The following is a 22,094-nucleotide window of genomic DNA, read 5'->3' on the forward strand; positions in this document are numbered from 1 at the left end:
TCAGGTGGCCCCGTGGTGGGGCTGGGGGTGCCGGGAGCGGGGAGTGCTGCCCTGGGCGGGGGGTCTGACCCCATTTCCAACCAACCCCTGTGCCCCCCCACCCCGTGTCACCTCTCGTGGGGACCCCGGGGTGCAGACGGGTGCCCGAGGCGGGGGAAGCGCTGGGTGAGCTTTATTGCAGTGCCCGCAGTCGTACACACCGCGCACGAGGCTTCACGCGGGGAAGGCGCGAGAAGGGGTGGGGTCACCCCAAAACCTCGAGCCACTGCTCTCCTTCCCCCGGGAGCTCTGGGGGGTCCCCGTGGGTGCGCACACGATGCCCCCAGCCCCCCGCTCCAGCCCCCGCTCCACCTCCTGCCCCCTCGACCCACCTCCTGCCCCCCCTCTCTCTCTCCCTGGCCCCCCAACCCCTCCCGACGCCGAGCCTGCACCCCACGAGCCAACACCCCCCACCGCTGTGCCTGTGCCCCGTAACTCTCCCGGCCACCCAGAGACCCCGTGACGATGGCCTGGGTGTCCCCTACCCCTCTGCAAAGCAAAGCCAGGAGGGTCCCTCCGCTTGCCCCAGGCTGGACCACCTCAGGGGCCCTGTGGGCAAGTTGGGATGGGGGGTACCGAGCCCCTTGGGCAAGGGGTTCCCCATAAGGGCCACCTCTGCAGACCCCCTCTCTAATCCCCGGTGTCCCCGGGCGGGCGGCCGGAGCGGGGCACGGTGCTGGCAAAGGGAAAGAGCTTGAAGGGGCTTCACAACCCTAAAAATAATAATAAATACGACGTCTCCCGCCCGCGCCGCGTGGGCCGCCCGCGCCGGCCCTTCCTCCGGCCGCCCCCGAGGGATCGCTGCTCCTCGGTCTCGGTCACTGCAGGGTCCCAAGGGCTTGTCATGGTAACAGTCAGGAGAAAGGCGAGTGTCCCGGGGTCCGCCGCGCCGGGCTGCGGGGGCAAAGCCATCCCGCTCCCTACTGCAGCAGCTTCGGTACCTCCACCTGCCGAGGAAGACACCCCGTTACCGGGGGGAGCAATGAAAGGGGACACTGGAATGGCCCGGGGGCCCCATCCAGACCCGCCATGGTGGAGCTGGGCCCCTCTCTCCATCGCCACCAGGGGTGCTCAGTGCTCTGGGTACATCTCAGGCCGGTTGTCCCCGCGCTCCAGCCCGTGGGCAGCCCCGCCAGGGACACAAACCCACGGAGATGTTTCAAGGCATCATGGTGGGTCCTCTCCGGCCACCCCAGGCTCCCTCCCACCCCCAGGGCCGTGGGCTCTGCCGTGCCAACGCGACACCAAGAGCTCGGTGAGCTGCTGCCCTTGGGGACCCGCTGCTGGCGTGCTCCTGCCTGCACGGACGCTGGGCCACGGTGGTGGTTGTGAGCCAGCACCGCTCCTTCTCCGCATGGTGAGGTCCTGGATTCCCATCTCCTGGGGTTATGGGTTAAAGCTGGCTTCTTCCTCGTGTCCCAAACCCCGGAGCCAAACCTGACTGCTGGAATGAGGTGGATCTGCCCATCCCAGTGGCTCTGCCAAGGGATGGATCTTCTCCTGGTTGATGCTCTGCAAGGGATGGATCTGCTGACCCCACCTGATCTGTAAGGGATGGTGCAAAAGGATGGATCTGCCCACCCCACGTGCCCGGCAAAGGGATGGGTCTGCCCACCCCATGTGCTCTGCGCAGGGGTTGGGACCACGGATGCCCCTCTCCGTACCCTGCACTGGAGAAGGTCACCCCTCACCTTTCCACTACCCAAGTGACAACAGACGTGACCTCAGATCTCCGCCCACAGACTAACCCCGTGGGTGCACCCCACCACGGCCCCGCACTTGCCTTCTTGAGCTGTTTGAGGTTGCTGGAGCGGATGGCTGCCAGGAGCTGGTCCCGCGAGTTCTTCTCCTGGACCGGCAGCGCCCGGTCTCCCAACTTCCTCTGCGTGGCCGGCGAGAGCGAGTTCTTCAGGTTCTCGATCAGCGGTGGGGCGAGCGGAGGAGGAGGCGGGGGCGGCGCGGCGGGCGCACCCCCTTTCTTGGGAGAGCTTTTGGGGGAAGCCTTGGGGGATGGCTGCGGGGATGGCTTGGGGGAACCCTTGGGCAGGGATCCAGGCTTGGGTACCTCCAGGAGGTCTTTCTTCTCGCCACGCTCCTGTGCCAGTTTCTGCTCCTGGAGGCGTTTCTGCCTCTGTTTGTCCATGTTTCGGCTCAGCAGGTTGGTGACTGTCATGCGTGGTCCGGCCAACTCGAAGTGGTAGCCCAGCTTCAGGAGCGTGGTGTTTTCCTTCAGGAGCTTGGCGATCTCCATCTCCGTCTTCCCTCCGCAGATGTGTCGCTGGTTGTGGAAACGCAACTCCGTCAGCGTGTTGTTCTGCAACAGCGCCCGGAAAATGGCCAGGATGCCCTTGCCCGTGATGTGGTTGGAGTCCAGGTTGATGCTCGTCAGCACCTTGTTGGACTTCAGCATGATGGCGATGGCGAAGGCCACGTGGTCGTCGGCACGCGTGTTGGCCAAGGCGAACAGCTTGACCACGGTGTTGAACTCCAGGGCCTCGGTGAAGCGCACCAGCGTCTCGTTGTTGATGCAGTCCGAGTTGTTCACGTTCACTTCGGTGACCTCGGCGTCGTTGTTCTTCACCTTCTCGATGAGCTCGTCGAAAATGCTGGAGGCTTCGTCATCCTTGGCCTGATCCGGGGAGCTGCCGGTGGTGGGCTTGGAGGGGCTGCTCTCACCTGCTGCCTTGGCCTCCTGTTTCTCCTCCACTGCCTTTTCTGCCCCTGGCTGGGATTTCTCCTTCTCGCCTGCCTTTGATTTTTGCAAAGCTGAACTCTTTTCCTCTTCTTTTTTCTCTTTTTCTTTCTTATCTTCTCCCTTTTCTGCTTCTTTCTTTAACCCCGAACTCTTCTCGTCCTCCTTTTTGTCCTTCCCTGGGCCCTTCTTCAACGCAGAACCCTTTTCTTCTTCTTTTTTGTCCTTCCCTATCTCCTTCTTTGCTGCTGAGCCCTTTTCTTCTTCCTTTTTATCCTTCCCTGCATCCTTCTTTAATGCTGAGCCCTTTTCTTCCTCCTTTTTATCCTTCCTTACATCCTTCTTTAACAGTGAGCTCTTCTCTTCCTCCTTCTTGTCCTTCCCCATCAGCTTTTTCTCCATGGCCTTGACTTTGTCATTGATAGCCCTCTCCTCTTTGGTCTTGGTCGCAGCCTCAGCTTTAACTTTCGGCTCTGTTTTCTGAACACTTTCTTCCTTCTTAGAGTCTTTCCCCAATTTTGTATCTCGTTTCCGGGCCAGATCTTTGGAAGAAGCTTCCTTTCCCTTTTCTTCTTCATTCTTGGCTCCCTTATTCTTCTCGCTCAATCTGCTTTCCTAACAAGAGAAAAACACCGAGGCGTTACACAGACAGATGCCTCCAACCTCCAGACTCGCCGCCCCGGTCTCATCTTCACCAACTCTGCACCTCCATCCCATGGGAGCAGCCACGGGGCCCCTCGGGGCAGCAACGCAGCCGGGGAAGATGCGTGGGAGGATGTAGGACAGTCCGGTCTCAGGAAGGTCTTAGGCTACGCCTAGGAGGGACGAGCTGCCCTAAACCAGGCACGTATGATAGAAACCTGGTGAGAGCATCGTGAGGGGTCCCCAGGAGGCAACGGGGAGGTGCCGTGGGGGAGCATGAGGACAGCGAGCACTGGTCTGTGCCGTGGCAGGGGACAGACCCATGGCCAGGACCCATCAGGGAGGTAAGTGACCTGTTCCACATCGTGATGAAGCTGGTGAAGGGTCTGGAGCACAAGTGTGATGAGGAGCAGCTGAGGGACCTGGGGGGGTTTAGTCTGGAGAAAAGGAGGCCGAGGGGAGACCTTCTCGCTCTCTACAACTGCCTGAAAGGAGGGTGTAGCGAGGGGGGGTCGGTCTCTTCTCCCAGGTAACAAGTGATGGGACGAGAGGAAACGGCCTCAAGTTGTGCCAGGGGAGGTTTAGATTGGAGATCAGGGACAATTTCTTCCCCAAAAGGGTTGTCAAGCGCTGGAACAGGCTGCCCAGGGCAGTGGTGGAGTCCCCATCCCTGGGGGGATTTAAAAGCCGTGTAGATGTGGTGCTGAGGGACATGGGTTAGTGGTGGCCTGGGCAGTGCTGGGGTAACGGTTGGACTTGATGATCTTAAAGGTCCTTTAGAACCAAAACCATTCTATGGTTCTGTGATGGTTTAGCCCTGAAATGGGCCAGAGTCTCCTCCATCCCACCCAGGTGATTTACCACCGCGTGTTCACACACTGCAGCCTGCTTTCTACCTGGACGCTCTGCAGCTTTGCCCGGTCCAGAGCCCAACGCGCCACCCGTGCTGGCCTGGATGTGTGTGCAAGCAGGGGAGCGTCCACAGCCGGTGGCAGAGGGGACACTGCTGATCCAGCAGTCACACCCAACCCTGGGCTCTCCGACACCGGCCTCCTTTGAGCAGGAGTTTGCATTTTTGAGCTCCCTGCACAAACCCAAGGCAATGAGGACACGGCGTTCATTGCTCTGTAACCCACGATGATTTCCCAGCACATCTTCCCGCGTCCTCAGAGGAGGGGAGAGCTGCACTGGGGTGGGCCGGGGGAAGGATGCAGGGGATGTTGGGCAAAGCAGCATCACTGCAGCTGGTACCCCCTGCCCCTGGGGTCCCCCGTCTCTCTGTGCCAAGTCCTCACCAGCAGCACCCTGCTCCTCCTGAGTTCTTTATCTCCAACCCAGCCAAGACGCCCCCTCATGGGCTGGCAAGCCCCAGTGCTCCCGTTTTCTCTGCTGCCTCGTGTATTTGCTCTTTAAAAGCAATTTTTGCCTTTGCTTTTACGCTTAGCACGGTGCCACTGTCGTGTTCACGGGACTTCAGTATGCAGGAGGAGCTTAGTCTGGCTTTCGGCTCTCCAACACTGACCTTCAGGCAGCGACTCCCCTCTCCCTGCAACCCCAAGGTTTGACGGCTATTTTCTTACAAGTTACCTCTGGCAGCAAAGGATTTTCCTCTTTCCCTTTAGGGCCATTTTATCATTCGCCTCTTGTCAGTCCAGCTCCCTTTTCGTGTGATCTGTGGTACCTTTATCAAGCAGCTGAACCTCACCCTGGGCACGGCCTGTCCTGTGCGTTGCTGATGACCACAGCCAGCACCAGCAGCTCCAGGACACCACAAATGCCTCGTCGCAGCCTTCACCTGTGGCTGATGGGGCTGGGAAGAGTCTCCCATCAGCATCGTTACGACACGTTCTGCGTCTGCAACTGAAGCCTTCGGTCACAGCTCGGTGCACGCTGTGCACACAAGATATGAGACACTCCGCTCCCAACTCCACTCCCAACGGAGCAGAACCAATGCTATGAACAGATAACAGGACTGGAGCTGTTGGAGCGAGTCCAGAGGAGGCCACGGAGATGCTCAGAGGGCTGGAGCCCCTCTGCTCTGGAGACAGGCTGAGAGAGCTGGGGCTGTTCAGCCTGGAGAAGAGAAGGCTCCAGGGAGAGCTTCTAGCACCTTCCAGTGCCTGAAGGGGCTACAGGAAAGCGGGAGAGGGACTTTTTACAAGGGCATGGAGTGACAGGATGAGGGGGAACGGTTTTAAACTGAAAGAGGGGAGATTGGGATGAGACCTTAGGAAGAAATTCTTTGCTGTGGTGAGAGCCTGGCCCAGGTTGCCCAGAGAAGCTGTGGCTGCCCCCTCCCTGGCAGTGTTCAAGGCCAGGTTGGATGGGGCTTGGAGCAACCTGGTCTGGTGGAAGGTGTCCCTGCCCGTGGCAGGGGGGTTGGAACTAGATGGTCTTTAAGGTCCCTTCCAACCCAAACCAGTCTGTGATTCTATGAGCTGAAGACAGATGAGCCCCTGATATCGGGACCAAGTTTGCTGTACAGAGGAGGATCCTACCGTAAAGTCTGCATCTGGGTCGGGCAGTTTAAACCTCCTTCTCCCTGCTCACGGCCAGGGAGCACGCAGCTTCTGCCCCTCACGGCTGGCCTGGCTGTTCCTGGGTGCCAGCGTGCAACCCCAGCTCCTGGGGTTTCTGTCTGGACATGAGCAGAGGGTGATGTGCTGAGACCCTGCTAGCTGGGAGCCGTGGTTAGGTCAGGCTCAGATCTACAGCCGTGGGATTAACCTGGGCATCCTCAGCTTGACCACGGCAATGCTGGTGACCTGATAGCAATGCTGGCTGAGGGAGGAGGAGGAAGCACCACGGCGAGGGGCTGGCAGAGTGAATGTCACCTTTGCTGCGGGGACTTTGGGACTTCAGGGAAAGGAGGAAGAAAGATCATCGAATCACAGACTGGTTTGGGTTGAAAGGGATCTTAAAGATAATCTAGTTCCAACCCCCCTGCCACGGGCAGGGACACCTTCCACCAGACCAGGTTGCTCAAAGGTGCCTCTGGGAGATGCAGCTGTGATGCCTCTAGAGCTCCGTGGACCCTCTCAGGGCTAGGACAGCACCGGGGCTTCACCCAATGCCTTGAACCCCCAAATTAGAGCCCAGACACCCCGCTCTGCAGCCAGGGCTGGCCTCCTCCTCCAGACGATGCCCTGGCCGCAATGTCTTCCCCAGCCCAGGGCCCCGTGGTGTCCGTGCCGGGGCAGAGCACGGCTCTGCCTTCCCAGCGTGTGACACTGCTGGCCCTCGGGGACTGCATTTATTTTGTGGAAAGAACTGGCCTGGCTGCGAGCGGGGCAGCCGTGGGGACTGTTTGTACCTGGCGTATAAACAGATGCCATCTGGGACGAGAGAGCTGTTTATTTAGTTAAGAGATTTCTTGGCTCCCCTGCGCAGACCTAAACAGGTGACAGGAGGGCATATGCCAGACCCCGTCTGTGCCTCCACGCAGCCCCTCGCTGCTGCAAACCCCAAGGACCAGGGATGGGGCTCCCCAAGGTGCCCCAATGCCAGCACCCCCCTGTCCCTGGGGCTGCAGGGAGCAGGTGATGCCACCTCCTCTGGCACTGAGCCGGTGGCCCTTCTCACCAAGACGTGCCCTGTTCCCAAGGTTGGGGTGGTGCAAGGATGCTCAGAGGCATCCTGAAGAACCTAGGTGAAGGAAGAGCCGTGTCAGTGTTCAAGGCCAGGTTGGATGGGGCTTGGAGCAACCTGGACTGGTAGAAGGTGTCCCTGCCTGTGGCAGGGGGGGTGGAACTGGATGAGCTTTAAGGTCCCTTCCAACCCAAACCAGTCTGTGATTCTATGATTAATCGTTTGCCTTGAGTCTCCCCTAAACCCCTAGGGCCATTCAAGGCCAAGCAGAGCAAAGGCTTTGGCCAGGAATGAGCAGATCTTGGAGAAAGGGAGGAAAACCCTGGAGAGAGGGACCTGCAACACCTCCCACACTCAGAGAAGGCACTGGATTTCTCCAAACTAGATGAAACTACAGCAAAAGAAGACACACAGCAAATCCCTGCTTAGCAAAGCTGCTGTGACAAGTGCTGGGAATGTCTCATTATCGCATCGTTAGCGCTGTTCTCATTAAAGCTTCCACCCATGGAAGTGTTGCCATGTGTCCAGGTGCCACCGCGTGGGGCAGGTCTGTGGAAGGAGGGCGCTGGAGCCAGAGAACGGGGTAGAAAAGGAGCTGGGGCAAAATGATCTGGGGGCAAAGGAGCCAGCTTTGCCTCTGGGCAGGGAAAAAAGGGAAGGCAACAGCCGTGCAGTGAGTGGCCGCGGGTGTTACTGCCACCGCGGGCAGCGTTTGCGGGCTCACGTGTGTCCAGCAAATTTGGGATGTGCTGGAAGGATCCCCTCAAAGAGCTGCAAGTTATTGCAGCAAGGCTGGCTGGCAGCAAGAGGTAAGAGGTGTTGGAGCTCTTTCACGTCATGCAGAGCTGCCTTGATCACAGCACCCCTGTCCCTGCGGGGGAAGGTCCTCTGCAAGCGCCTGGCTCCATCAGCAACCCCTTGGCTCCATCAGCAGCCCCTTGGCGCCATCAGCAGCCCCTTGGCTCCATCAGCAGTGGCACGATGGGAGGAATCAGGAGCAAAGACTTGCAGGCAAGAAAGCAGATCTGTGTGTCTAAAACCAAGGGACACTCCTACCCATCTGCCACTGCCTGCATGAGGCTCTCCGTCCCTTGGTGGAGACTGGTGGCATCTCAAAAGCCAGGTCAGAAGCTGCTCTTGGCCCTGCATGAGGCTCTCCATCCCTTGGTGGAGACTGGTGATGTCTCAAAACACAGGTCAGAGGCTGCTCTTGGCCCTGCCCGAGGCCACGTGCATGCCCAGGATCAAGCACACCTTCATCCCCTCCTGCCTGTGCACCATCCCGGGCTCTCGGTGTGTCCCATCACCCCAGCTCCACTGCAGGTGCCAGCCCCGGGTGGTGACACCAGCCCACGCTCGGCTCACTGGTGACGGTGCAGAACCCTCACCTGGAAACAAAGCACGTTGCTCCAGTTGGAGCTCAGCAGAGGAGCTGCGTGGCAGGATGATGCAGAAGAGCGGAGAGAAATGCATCCTTCCCCCTGGTCTGGCAACCCTGGCTGTCCCCGCGGCCACCAGCACACCTTCTCCTGCAGCCCAGGCCACCAGCCAGGCTGTTTCCACCCGCAGCGGCCAGCGCCAGCCCTCCAACCCTCTCCATTGCCATCTTGAGTCCTGCCTGCTCGCTCCTCTCCGCCGTGCTGACATATTTACCTTGGGTACCTAGAAACGAGCGCCGCTGCACCCCCTCCGGTGCCATTCCCTCTGCTGCGAGCACGATTATTAGGGGAATATTTTTACACAGCGTGTCAGACCTTTAAAAATAAGCCTAATAAAAACAGCCTGGTACTTGGCTGATTAATCACCAGTGTTTTGATGAACTGAAATGCCTTCCCGTTTCCTCTAAATAGACTAAAACGAGCGTTGCCATCGCTTGTTAGCATTTGTAACCCTCAAACCCACTCAGATGTTGCCTTAAAAGGCAAAGGAGACTGGGAACTTCTTGCCTGGAATCTGAGCGTTTGCAAGCACCGCTCCCGACGCTGAGCAAGGGATGGGGCTGGCAATGGAGCAGCCGGGATGGGTGGGAGTGGAGCAGAGGGGCTGCCGAGATCTGCTGTGGGTGGTGGGGATGGGATGGTGGAGCGAGGGTCTCACCTCCTGCCCTGAAAGCCCCACAGCTCGTTTTGGGGTAGAAAATTGCTGGTTGGGTGGTAGGTATCCATCTGGATGTTTGCTCAGCGCTGGGGTTGAGAGCTGGCAGAGAGAAGGGTCACCCCACCGTGCCCACAAGCAGGTTTCTAAGTGAAAGGGGAACACGAGGAGAGGAGAGGAGAGGAGAGGAGAGGAGAGGAGAGGAGAGGAGAGGAGAGGAGAGGAGAGGAGAGGAGAGGAGAGGAGAGGAGAGGAGAGGAGAGGATGGGCTACCCAGGGACTTGCAAAACCTGCCCCCAAGCTGGAGGGAAGGGGCATTTTGTGGCTTGGCTGACGCTGTTGTGTCAGTCCCTGGCAGAGGGGACGTATGGAAATGCATTTGTAGAAGAAATGTTTTGCCTTTGGATGGGGCCATCTTTCACCAGCCTGCAGTTATTTTCAGAGGTACGTCCTGGGAAGAGTCCCTCATGGCCCGGATTACCAGGCCGAACACAATGCCCCACCGTGCCGGCCGTGTGCTCGGCTCAGCTACAGAACAAGACGTAAGGATGGAAACCTTGGGGGGCACGTGCTGCCCAGCAGCTCCGTGTTCATAGAATCACAGACTGGTTTGGTTTGGAAGGGACCTTAAAGATCATCTAGTTCCAACCCCCTGCCACGGGCAGGGACACCTTCCACCAGACCAGGTTGCTCCAAGCCCCACCCAACCTGGCCTTGAACACTGCCAGGGAGGGGGCAGCCACAGCTTCTCTGGGCAACCTGGGCCAGGGTCTCACCACCATCACAGCAAAGAATTTCTTCCTCAGATCTCATCTCAATCTCCCCTCTTTCAGTTTAAAACCGTTCCCCTTCGTCCTATCACTCCATGCCCTTGTAAAAAGTCCCTCTCCAGCTTTCCTGTAGCCCCTTCAGGCACTGGAAGGTGCTAGAAGGTCTCCCTGGAGCCTTCTCTTCTCCAGGCTGAACAACCCCAACTCTCTCAGCCTGTCTCCATAGCAGATGGGCTCCAGCCCTCTGAGCATCTCCGTGGCCTCCTCTGGACTCGCTCCAACAGCTCCGTGTCCTTCTCGTGTTGGGGGCCCCAGAGCTGGATGCAGCACTGCAGGGGGGGTCTCGTGAGAGCGGAGTGTTGGCTCCAGGGAGCTGTGCCCCATCTGGGTTCAAGGAGGGCTTGGCTGAAAGGGGGAAACCAGCAGAGTCCAGGATGACTCCTCCATGAGGGTCACTGCTGGGGCCACAGGGCTGTGCCCCAGGAGGAAACGGGACTGTCAGCAAAAGATCTCAGGGCCAAACGTGCTCCTGCAGTTCATGTTAAAATGGCTCCAGAAATACTGTGTCTGTTCTTGAGGAATATAAGGGGAAAACACGTCGGCGCCTTCAGAAACTGCCCGCATGTGGAAATCGCCCCTATTTAGCTAAGCCAGTTGAGCTGCACCATCACTTGTAGGTGCAACTCTTGTGCCTACGCTCTTGCAAGCACCAAGGAGTCATCACTGCTTGTAACCAAACCGCCCTACACCAGTGCATGGCCCTCCTAACCAAGATGCAGATGTCTGCTGAAGGACCAGCTGAACTTAATTAATCCAGCAATTATTTCAGCCACATGAGGTAATTTCTGCATGTACACTGGAGCCCACGGGTCTTCTCCTTGCTCACTGCCTCCCTCCTCTCCAGCAACTCCACCAGCAAAGATGTTTCAGCATGCTGGCTGCCTGGTACATGGCTTTTACCACCAACAGAGCCATGCTCCTTGCGAACTAACCAGAATCCCTCCAGAGATGTAGCGATGGGGGATAAAGTCCAGGCCAAGAGACTGTCCCTTTGTCCCAGCCTCTGCTGGGATAATAAACTTCTCCCACAGCCAACAGGACATTTTCCAGTCATGTCCAAGCACGTTTTTCTCACGGGACCCCCAGGGGTTAGAAAGACTACTTTGATCCAGAAAGTCACTCAAGCTCTAAAATCCTCGGGCATTCCCATCAATGGATTTTACACAGAGGAAGTTAGAGAAGGTGGCAGGAGAACAGGTTTTGATGTTGTCACTTTGTCTGGAAAACGAGGACCTTTATCTAGAGTCAGTTCTGATGCTTCTACTTCAAGACGTGAATATCGGGTTGGACAGTACATTGTAGACTTTTTCTACAACAAGTCGACCTTGTCTACTCTTGCTTAGGCAACACGTACCCACCAGCAAACGCAAATGAGGGACAGAGAGGTTTTGGAGGTGGGAGAGCCAGGAAAGGGGGAAGCCCCAGGGATGAGGGGAGACCTCTGAGAGACAGAGAGACAGCTCACTAAAAACTGTCAGCTGGGGGCTCCCAGACCAGCCAGGCAAGGGAAGGAAGCTGGGGTTGGTTATTTCAAGTAGGGGGTTTAGACATAATTACGGATCCATAACTCACGAGCCAATCTGGAATCAATGACTGAGGGGTTTCAGTCTGTCCTACACATGCTCCCGAGTCCTACAAAGGTCTCCAGAGCCACCACGAGACTCTGAGATCCAACCCACACCTCTAACCTTGGGCATCTGCATCATCTTCTGGAGATGTCAACCTAGTTGCTTGGGCTCTAAAGGAGCCCCGATGTCCCCTCCATCCTGCCCAGCTACCCCAAATCCCAGCCAGAGACTCTGAGTGAGGCACCAGCATCCCACCACCCCTCAGCGTGCCATGGGTGAAGGGAGCTGAGGAGGCTGGGCACAAGCTACTTGAGAGTTCTCAGGGGACAGGAATGTCCCCCGAGACTGTCCCACTGCATGGAGAAGTCCCTTGAGGTGGCCAGTGGGCAAAGCCAGGTTGTTTTGCACTTGACATTCCTGGGCATTTGGATGTTACACCGTAGGCATGTGAGAGGGTTGCTGGAGCCAAGCTAAATCACAACAGGCTGGCCAAGCTGCTCCTTTCCTCCGTTCCTTGGCCAATTTTGAGTAACCCAGGGACAACTGAGAGCCAAGGACATTCCTGGAAAAAATGCTGCGCCCTTGGCCGAGTCCTGAGAGCTGCTAAACCCAGACTGAAGAGACCATCAGAGGAAGCAGGACCATGAGGCTTCTGCTGCCCTGGTGTGCCCACGATAGCCAAGTCCAGACCTACATGAGACCCATCCCACTCACAAGGGATCTGGCATTGCTCCACCCGCAGCAGTGCCAGAGCAACCCTCCTGGTCCTTACCTACCTTACCATGATAAAGTGTCATGAGATGCCCTGCTCATACTCCCCGTATGCCCCGTGGAGCTCTGGCCCCTATGGGCTCCCTCGTAGGACCATTCCCAGGCAGCAAAGAGTTTCTCTCTTGGCACGTTTGGATTTTTTTGGCATGAAGCGAGGGTGACAGGACCTCAGCTTCCAGCACTGGGACACATGCAGAGCCAGCATGACCCCCCAGGCCCTGCTCTATGTGCTAAAGCCCAGAGCGATGTAAACAACTTCTTGCCCTGTCCCTCCTCAGCCATTACTCTGTTATTTTAACGAGGAGCTCAGTTATTCCCCTTCCCTTCTGCTCAGCCCTTTCTGACCCCAAATATCGCTGTCTTCTTGCACTTCCCAGGCCAATGTTTTTAAAAACATCCTCCTCCGGAGATGCAGTGCTGTTCTCGAGAGACCGGACAACTTCTGGTCCTGACTTTTGCCTTGCTTTGCCTTCCTTGCTGAACTAAGGCAGATAACAAACATTTCAGCTGGGTTTCCTTTAATAGAACAACTCCAGCCCTTCTGCAGTGACTTGCAGCCATTTTCCAGAAAGCCCTTAAAGCCGCTGGATACTTTGCAAATGATGGATACTGAGCTGGATATTCCCAAGCTGAGACCTTTTCTCTGATCACCTCCTCTTTGGCAGAGGTTGTGAAGGGCAGCGAACATCAGCGATTCACACCACAGCCACCTCAAGGCTGGATTTCTGCCTGGTGGGCAGCCCACGAAGAGTGTTCCTCAGATTTTTAGGAACAGAAGAACTGCAAATCAGCCCTAACGAGTCTTACATCCTGTCTCTCATCCTCTGTGCCACAGGGGCTGGATGCTTGAGAAGCAGGACTTCCAGCTCTGGGGCCCCCAACAGCAGAAGGACATGGAGCTGTTGGAGCGAGTCCAGAGGAGGCCACGGAGATGCTCAGAGGGCTGGAGCCCCTCTGCTCTGGAGACAGGCTGAGAGAGTTGGGGCTGTTCAGCCTGGAGAAGAGAAGGCTCCGGGGAGACCTTCTAGCACCTTCCAGTGCCTGAAGGGGCTACAGGAAAGCTGGAGAGGGGCTTTTTACAAGGGCGTGGAGTGATAGGACGAGGGGGAACAGTTTTAAACTGAAAGAGGGGAGATTGAGATGAGATCTGAGGGAGAAATTCTTTGCTGTGACGGTGGTGAGACCCTGGCCCAGGTTGCCCAGAGAAGCTGTGGCTGCCCCCTCCCTGGCAGTGTTCAAGGCCAGGTTGGATGGGGCTTGGAGCAACCTGGACTAGTGGAAAGGTGTCCCTGCCCATGGCAGGGAGGTTGGAACTAGATGATCTTTAAGGTCCCTTCCAACCCAAACCAGTCTGTGATTCTGTGATTAGTCGTTTGCAGTGAGCTCTGGGCAGAGGAAAGGACTGAGCAGACCCACATCACCTCACGGTGTGGCTGGCCCACCGCTGTTGCCGCTACCCACTCCATGACCTCAAAACAAGTGCCCCGATACCTCCTCCCCTGCGCAGTGAGATCCTCTCGCTCCGTCCTGCTGCGGTTCCCACCGCGCCAAAGGGTGGGCTCGAGTGACACGGCCGGTTAATCCCAGCGTCCTGCTGGGACCTGAGTCACCCAGACCATTTTAGCAAGCAAACGATGTCATAACGCTGTGAAAGCGAGCCGTACGTACAGGATCCCAGCTCTTCTCCTCCTCTGTGCGTCTATTTATCAGCTCAATGTAAATAGACAATAAACCTCCTCGTCTGTGGCAGCTTGGCCCATATAAGCTAAACACTCCCAGCATTGCCATGGCTTTATCTGCATCCCAGCTGCGGTTTAGGTAAATATAGAACTCAGCTTTTTCACTCATGTTTTTTTCGGACTGACTAGAAATTCTGCTTTTTTTGGGTATTTTTTTTGTCCTGCTTGTGCCCTTAGATGGACCGCGCATCCCCCAGACAGAGAGCGTGCGTTCGGCGCGACCCACGAGTTGGTGGGAACGCTTTGCGCTGCCACTCGCCCCGTCAGAGGAAAACAAGGTTTCTGCCACCGTCTCCCAAGGGCGTTATGGAAACACCGATCCGGCTGTGACGGTCCTTCTCACACCTTTTGTGCAGAAATGCAGCTCAAACCTGGCTGCGTTGCCACCTCACTCGCTTCAGCTGTTGTCTACACTGCAGATCCTTCAGCGATCCGTCACGGGATCCTTCCTGCTTCTCTTTTTGCCTCAGAGGTCTGTTTTATCGTCTGTTGCCAGCTGACAGCTCTCACTTCTGATGCTCGTCCTTGTTACAGGGTTGGTACATTTGCAGAAATGAAGAATGAAACATCTGAGTGTAGACAAACGGCATTTTTCATTTTTGAGCAACGAAAGATGAGAAATGCGTAGAATTTCTGCAGTGCTGCATCCAGCTCTGGGGGCCCAACATCAGAAGGACACGGAGCTGTTGGAGCGAGTCCAGAGGAGGCCACGGAGATGCTCAGAGGGCTGGAGCCCCTCTGCTCTGGAGACAGGCTGAGAGAGCTGGGGCTGGTCAGCCTGGAGAAGAGAAGGCTCCGGGGAGACCTTCTAGCACCTTCCAGCACCTGAAGGGACTACAGGAAAGCTGGAGAGGGGCTTTTTACAAGGGCATGGAGTGACAGGACAAGGGGGAATGGTTTTAAACTGAAAGAGGGGAGATTGAGATGAGATCTGAGGAAGAAATTCTTTGCTGTGAGGGTGGTGAGACCCTGGCCCAGGTTGCCCAGAGAAGCTGTGGCTGCCCCCTCCCTGGCAGTGTTCAAGGCCAGGTTGGATGGGGCTTGGAGTAACCTGGTCTGGTGGAAGGTGTCCCTGCCCATGGCAGGGGGGTGGAACTAGACGAGCTTTAAGGTCCCTTCCAACCCAAACCAGTCTGTGATTCTATGATTCTATAAATAAAAGGGCTCTCCTGGATGCAGCAGACTGGAGAGGCCACAAAGCAGAGACCATCTGTGGCCTTCTTTAAGGACCAAACAGGAACAACTCAATACCTGTGGTTTCTTTCATAATGTGTGACTATTTTGGATACCCCTGGCTGTTGTCCGTGGGAGAAACACAAAGACCAGTGAGGCACCAGCTCCATTCCCACTCTGTGTGCTGGTGGAAGACTCACACCTTCATCCCTTGCCCACCCATGGGTGCTGCTGGAGAAGCACCAGCAGAAAGGATGCCCCAGTGTCACCCACCCCTTACACCTCTTTTGGAGAGGAGCTGGGCAGAACAACAACTTGCTCTGATGAGGGAAAAGCAGGCACCCAGACCGCTGGAGACCTGCCCAAGACATGGTTAAGAGAAAGGCAAGAGCTGGGAATTGGTGAAGACTCTTGGAAGAGGGCAGGAACAGTCTTGGCACATCAACAGAACCGGCTGATAAACAGAACAGCCAAGTTTAAATACACATGCGTTAGTCACAGGCTGGTAAGATGCTTAAAGAATGATACAACCACTTCTTTTCCCTTGTTTGTAATTTCCCTCGAGTCTTGTCCCAGTTATTTAAAAGTGGAGCTTGTTTCTCCTCCAGATATTTTCATGAAAAGGTGATCAATAAGACATTGAAACCCAAACTTGGTTTTCTGTGGTGTTGAAGAAGGGCTCATTGGTGGGGGTCTCCCCTTTTCATGGTGTTGCCCTCCACATACAGCCACCAGTAACGGGATTAAACACCAGCAAGCGCCAAGCCTACACGCACACACCCCGGTGGATTAGAAAGGACGTCAGGACTTTTTGAAGACCTTCCCAAGGAGTTTTGTAATCCTTATCCATGGCAACAGGACCTGCTGCCCTCTGGCACCAGCATCCTTCAAATATGCTGCATTTGGATTCAGTAACCTCCCGCCAAGGTCACTGCTTGTTCCCTCAGCATCAAAACCCGGCCATGAGGAACGGTGTCCCACCACTCGCTGTCAGCTGTATGCAGCCTACAGCCAAGAGTGCTTGGGGACACAAGGATGGCACCAGGAGCACCAGGCTGGGCAAGAATGCGTGGACCTAGAACAGGAGGGTGACTTGCCCATACAGGACTATGCGTGGAGAGTGGGACATCTGAGAGGAAGGGGAAACATGTTGGAAGACATCTTCCTGAGCCACCTCAACTTCTCCTGTGGGAAGGGTGTTCAACCTTCAGGAGACAAAAGTACAAAGACCATCTGCACTGTGCGCATCTGTCCTGGCATCCAATGTCTTCTACTCAGAGCCTTCTCCTCAAAGCAGCTGGTCCCTGGGCTTACATGGAAAGAGACATCCAGCACGTGTGCAAGCATCTTGCTAAAAGAAGTGGTTTTGTGGCCCTGGAATGAATCCCCTCCATCAGTAGGATAATGCCCCTGCATGCAATTTCCATGCTATTTCCCAGCCATCCCTCCTTGGAGCGGTGTAAATTAATGTGTCCCTGTTGGGAGGCAGGACTGGGGACTCCGATGGGACTGGGACAGCCAAGTGTCCTCTCCTTACAGGTGAAGCTGAGGGAAGGAGGCTCCATCCATTCCCAGGGAAGGTGATGGTGCTGGAGAGGGAGAGTGCAAGGAAGGGCTGCCTCTGCCGCCACGTGTTTTGGAGCCACCTGGACCCTGTGGTGAGGCCAGGTGGGAATCCAAGGAGAGCCAAGAACAGCAGCAGGTGGATTTTGTGGTGTGCTTTGAAAAATAAAACCTCCTGCTATGGATGGGGCAACTGCTACGGAGCACTTGTCCACCAAATCAATGTTCCCAGGTGCATCACCCGCCGGTTAATGCCGCTGCTTCAACCTTACACCATGTTTCTAACCCAGATTTCTCTCTCATTATGTCTCTGCCCTCTATACAAAGAGCCACGAGCTATTAGAAGTCATCTCTTCATTTATCTACTCATGAATGTTAGTTTTACTTCGGCTCCCTTGACACATGGACCTACAAGAAAGCCTTGTTGAGCGCATCCGAAGAGAGGCACTATCCCAAGCCCCACTGTTATAACTTGGGGTATATTTTTACGCGCTAGCAATACAAAATGAAGATTAATTAATTAATGCATCACCCAAGATGTGAATTTGGCTCCCCTGCGCGGAGAAGTCAGGGCAAAGGCTCACATCTATTTTGGGCTGTTTATAAACCGCTTCCTAGTTACCCAAGTTTGCCCTTTTCATCACTAAGAAGACGTGTTATTATGTAGTTACAATATTTCTAAACATACCCACTCCTGCCAATATTTAGATGGGAATGGGGGTGCCTGGAGCCAGTCCGAGAACAGCACAATGACTGCAAGAACTGTGAGACAGGCAGAAACTGAACCTTTCCCTTGAAAATACATTATTTTGCACTTTGCACAAGTTTTCTGCACAGCCCAGCTAACAGACAACGTCCCACCAGCAACTGCACAAAGAGGGGGCAAAGGAGGGAGGAGGAAAAAATAGATGGGGAGACAGGAGTGGGGCGGCTTGGGTCAGTGTGCTGCCCTGGCGCCGGAGCTGGGGGGCTGCAGGGAGCTGGAGCAGCTGTCGCACCACGGGGGCTGCGACCCAGGCCCCCCCCCAGCTTTGCAAAATGAGATTTAGCCACAACGATACAGCCCGAGGTGCCACCGCGGATCACCAGGGGAGGGTCAGGTTGGGCATTAGGAAGAATTTCTTCTCAGCAAGGATCATTAGCCATTGGAAGGGGCTGCCCAGGGAGGTGGTGGAGTCACCATCTCTGGAGGGGTTTAAGAAAAGACTGGACATGGCACTTAGTGCCCTGGTCTAGTTGCCATGGTGGTGTCAGGGCAATGGTTGGACTCGATGATCCCAGAGGGCTCTTCCAACCTGGTTGATTCTGTGATTCTGTGATTCTGTGACTAGGATCTCCCTAACATTTTCTATCCTCATGCAAGGCAACTACAGACCTATAAACTCTCCATAGTTCAAGGACAGGAATCTGACCTCCTGTCCCTCCCTCCCAAAGAGGCATCGCAGATGTGGGATAACATCTTCCAGATGTTCAGAGGGCCAGTCCCACTGGAAGGACCTCCCGTTCCTCCCCTGCCCTCGCGCCTGTGCTTCCCTCCCACGCTCACGCATCCGCTTCTCGCCCGCAAAGGTTTTGCTCGACGCGTTTAACCAGGGCCGTCGGGCGCTGCGTGGGTTTGTGATGCACCACGCCGGGAGCTGTCAAGGGAGAGAGGCAGGGATGGACATGGAGGGGGTGATGCCTGCCCTCGTCTGGGGGAATGCCGTCCCCATGGGTGTGCAGCCACAGCGCCTGTGTTGGCAGGCACGGGTGCTTCGCTGCCTGCTGTGACCTGAAATCCGCTGATACGAGAAAGGGGTTTGTCATCACAGGCCACAGTGCTCTGGGCAGCTGGGGTGAGGGCTTGGGAGCCGCCTGGGATGCTCCGGATGGCTCCGTGTTCTTGCTCCATCCTGCAGCAAAACACAGCCCTGTGGCTTCCTTGGATGGGGGGAACTGGGGTGGTTCTTCCTCAGAAAATTGGCTTCCTGGGCTGGTTTCTATGATTGCTTCTGCGGTCTGATGATCCCATCCCATCTCATCCCATCTCATCTCATCCCATCTCATCCCATCCCATTCAATCCCATCCCATCTCATCCCCATCCTCCATGCCCCACGGTAGAGCAAAGGCCCTGCTCCACCACCATCATGGGCTGATCTGCCAGCGCTGCAAGCTGGCCATTTCTAGGTGCTAATCCCAGGTCCTAACAATGCCAAGGAGGAAAGGATGGAGGATATTTTTTTTCTCGGCCTCCAGGGATTGAAATAGAAGAAGAAAGTCAGTTCTGCCATATCCAGTTACTGCAACGCAATCTAACTGGGCCAGTTTCACGGACAAATCTGACCAGCAGCCAGCTTGCTTTGTCTTCCATGGCCTGGAGCTACCGAAGTTCAAAGGGGAGCACAAGGAGCACTCTTCCCAGGACCTCCGTTGCTGCCCTCCCCGGGGTGCCTCTCCTCTCCGTGCCATCTCTTGCCACCATCCCAAGTCCTCTCCCTCCGCGCACAGACACACACACACTCTCAGGCATCTCCCAAATAACACAGGGTTTAACCAGACAATTTTCCAGCTCTCTTTTTCCAAAACCCACAAATTTCCTCCGTTCCCCCTGATCACGGACACTTCCCTATCCCAATTCCCAGACAACTCTTCCTCTTCCCACATTTAAAACCAAAACAGCATCACTAGTGATACCGAACGTGAGTCCCCCCTGCTCAGCTTTTTCAGTGTCAGCTCTCAGTGCTGGGATCACCCACAAACCAGTGCAAAACCCTGCGGCATCACTGGGATAACTGGTCCTACATAACATAGAGTGCAAAGAAGGGCAACGGAGCTGGTGAAGGGTCTGGAGCACAAGTGTGATGAGGAGCGGCTGAGGAACCTGGGGGGGTTTATTCTGGAGAAAAGGAGGCTGAGGGGAGACCTTCTCGCTCTCAACAACTGCCTGAAGGGAGGGTGTAGCGAGGGGGGGGTCGGTCTCTTCTCCCAGGTAACAAGCAATAGGACAAGAAGAAATGGCCTCAAGTTGCACCAGGGGAGGTTTAGATTGGAGATCAGGGACAATTTCTTCATGGAAAGGGCTGTCAAGCACTGGCACAGGCTGCCCAGGGCAGTGGTGGAGTCCCCATCCCTGGAGGGATTTAAAAGCCGTGTAGATGTGGTGCTGAGGGACATGGGTTAGTGGTGGCCTTGGCAGTGCTGGGGTAACGGTTGGACTCGATGATCTTAAAGGTCCTTTCCAACCCAAACGATTCTGTAATTCTATAACAGCATTTCCCTTTCCAGGCAGGTCTGTCCCGCAGCACCTGCATTTCCCCAGCGTGTGACAACACGTCAGTGGGAAAACAAACCCAGCGCGAGGGGCACGGTGCTTCCATCCCCCAGCCCACACCAAACACCACATGTGGAAGGTGAACGCTGTGAGTGCCTTGTCCTCACAGCCAGAGGAAACCTCCCAGGTGGCACAAGCCCAAGTTGGAGAGGGGTGGGGGGAACTATTTAACCCCTTGTTCAGGTCTCCAAAAAAACCCTTCATTTATTTCTTCTATAGCTGCAATTTTCATCTTTTTCTCCCTGTTTTCTCCCAGGCCCCGCTCAGGACAGGACCTTCCTATAGCAAACTCTGTAGACATCCAGCAAGAGCTGTTTCCAAGTGCTCACGGGCTCGATTACTCAGCTGGAAGATCCAGGGTACTGCTGATACTCCTCAGCCCTGTCCCGTCACCGCCTACGCGAATCCAGCCTGGGATATGAAATCTGCCCATGACTGCACAGATAAATAGCTCCAGAGTCTCCTTCTTCCACTTGCTGGCTCAGCCTGCCGTGAAAAACGAGGGGAACCAAATGCGTCCCAGCCTCCCACGCACGAAGCACATACCAAATATTCTTAGTGCAGAGGTTAATAAATGTTACAGAGAAGTGGGACTGGCTCCCACTAAGGCGAGGCAAAAAAAAAGACGAGAGGGACTGGCACGAAGCTTTCTAGCTCAAAGTAAACTATTAAAAGGATTTCCCCGGTGCAAAGAAGGAGATAAATGTACCCAAATTGAAATAAAAGAATGAATTTTAACTGAGCAATAAACATGAAATAAACAGCTTGGGTAAAACCTGCTTCGTGGGGTGATTTGCACAAAGCAGCAAACTTTTTTTATTCCACAAGAATCAGAGACTGTTTAAGCTTTTGCACAAGAGGAACCGAAGGGACTGAGAGTCCGGAGAGCTCCAAAGGGAAAAAAAAAACCAGGAGGAAAAAGAAACGCGGCCCACGGGATCGCTGTCCCTGCAGCAGCCCCTCCAGCCGCCTTCTGAGAGCACCATCGCTGCTCCCAGCCCTGCCAAAGGGTGTTAGAGCAGAGGCAGAGAGAAAATCCCTGGCACCAGCAGAGGTTTTGGCTTGGAAACACCAGGATTTCACGAAATGCCCCGTTCCCTCCCCGTGTGCTCCCTGCCTCGCTCCTCTGCTCTCTACACAACAGCTATTCCTCCCCAGCAAAGCACAGCGCGGGGTTCGTGTCTTCCACCTCGTCCCCTAAAACAGCCCGGCGGGGGGTCACGGGTGTGCCCCTGCCTTTCTCACAGAAGAAAGGGGAGATGCTGACTTACGTCTATCGAGTGTTCCCTCTGAAGGCGTTTCCTCGTCTCCTTTTCGCAGTGATTGAGCGTCGCGTCGCAGTTCTGCGAGCCAGGCGGGGAATTCTCCGTCTGTTTTTTCTCACCGAGCTCCGGAGGGATGCTTCCATCCGAATCCACCACGTCCAGCTCCTTTTCCAGCTCTTCCATCTCCTCCGGAGACAGAGTAGACAATAAATTGTCTATATCTGGATCTTCACTAACTTGTCGCCGATATTTGGCCACTTTGGACATCTTGGCCCGCTGGCGAGACACGGTTGCGGTTGTGTGTGGTACCCAAGCAAGGAGAAAAAACCGAAGCCGAAGCTCCGACACTGCTTCCCCCAGCGGCAGCAGGTGCTGAAGTGTTAAATCTGAGCAGTTTTCAATCGCTGCAGCCCGGGATATAGTAGTTATAAAGAGGGGACACCCCTTGGACGAAGAGTTGGCCAATAACAGGATCCAGCCGCGATTCGGGTGCCGGGAAGCCAATGGAGCCCAGCGGGAGGCGGGGAATGGTGCTATCAGAGGAGCCTGAAACCCGAGGACATTCCAGGGAACCATTGCGGAGCTGCATGACCAAATTTAGTCCGGGAGCATTTAGCCTTTTAAAGGCAATGGGCCAACCTAGTGAGAAAACACGCAAAAATGCACAAGTTGGCAGGCTGGGGATGGGGGGGTGGGGGAGGATGGTCCCTAGCGTGTGCCCATCGGTGCCGGAGGGCTAGTAAAGTGGTCAGCGTGGCTCCGAAGATGTGGGGTGTCTCCTCCGTGACAGGAGGGGAGAGTTTCTGCTGTGACAGTGAC

General features: G+C 55.6%; 1 protein-coding gene across 1 annotated transcript; it reads right to left on the reverse strand.

Annotated features, from left to right (window-relative positions):
- Positions 1-431: 431 nt before the first annotated feature.
- On the reverse strand, positions 432-21,687 carry LMOD1 (leiomodin 1). Its single transcript, XM_068419310.1, has 3 exons — positions 21,282-21,687; positions 1,823-3,346; positions 432-986 (listed from the first exon to the last, which is right to left on the reverse strand). The coding sequence occupies exons 1-3, from the start codon at positions 21,540-21,542 to the stop codon at positions 960-962; spliced, it is 1,812 nt and encodes a 603-aa protein (XP_068275411.1). The 5' UTR covers positions 21,543-21,687; the 3' UTR covers positions 432-959.
- Between the last annotated feature and the right edge of the window lie 407 nt (positions 21,688-22,094).

Source organism: Nyctibius grandis, chromosome 27, assembly GCF_013368605.1.
Source record: "Nyctibius grandis isolate bNycGra1 chromosome 27, bNycGra1.pri, whole genome shotgun sequence".
NCBI lineage: Eukaryota > Metazoa > Chordata > Aves > Nyctibiiformes > Nyctibiidae > Nyctibius > Nyctibius grandis.

What these genes read in the sequence shown, in the direction of transcription:
- LMOD1 (XM_068419310.1), bottom strand. Translation starts at nt 21,542, where the DNA reads ATGTCCAAAGTGGCCAAATATCGGCGACAAGTTAGTGAAGATCCAGAT. An exon ending in AGAGGGAACACTCGATAGAC is followed by an intron (nt 3,347 to 21,281) that starts GTAAGTCAGCAT and finishes TTCTCTTGTTAG; the next exon opens with GAAAGCAGATTGAGCGAGAA. An exon ending in ACCTCAAACAGCTCAAGAAG is followed by an intron (nt 987 to 1,822) that starts GCAAGTGCGGGG and finishes CTTCCTCGGCAG; the next exon opens with GTGGAGGTACCGAAGCTGCT.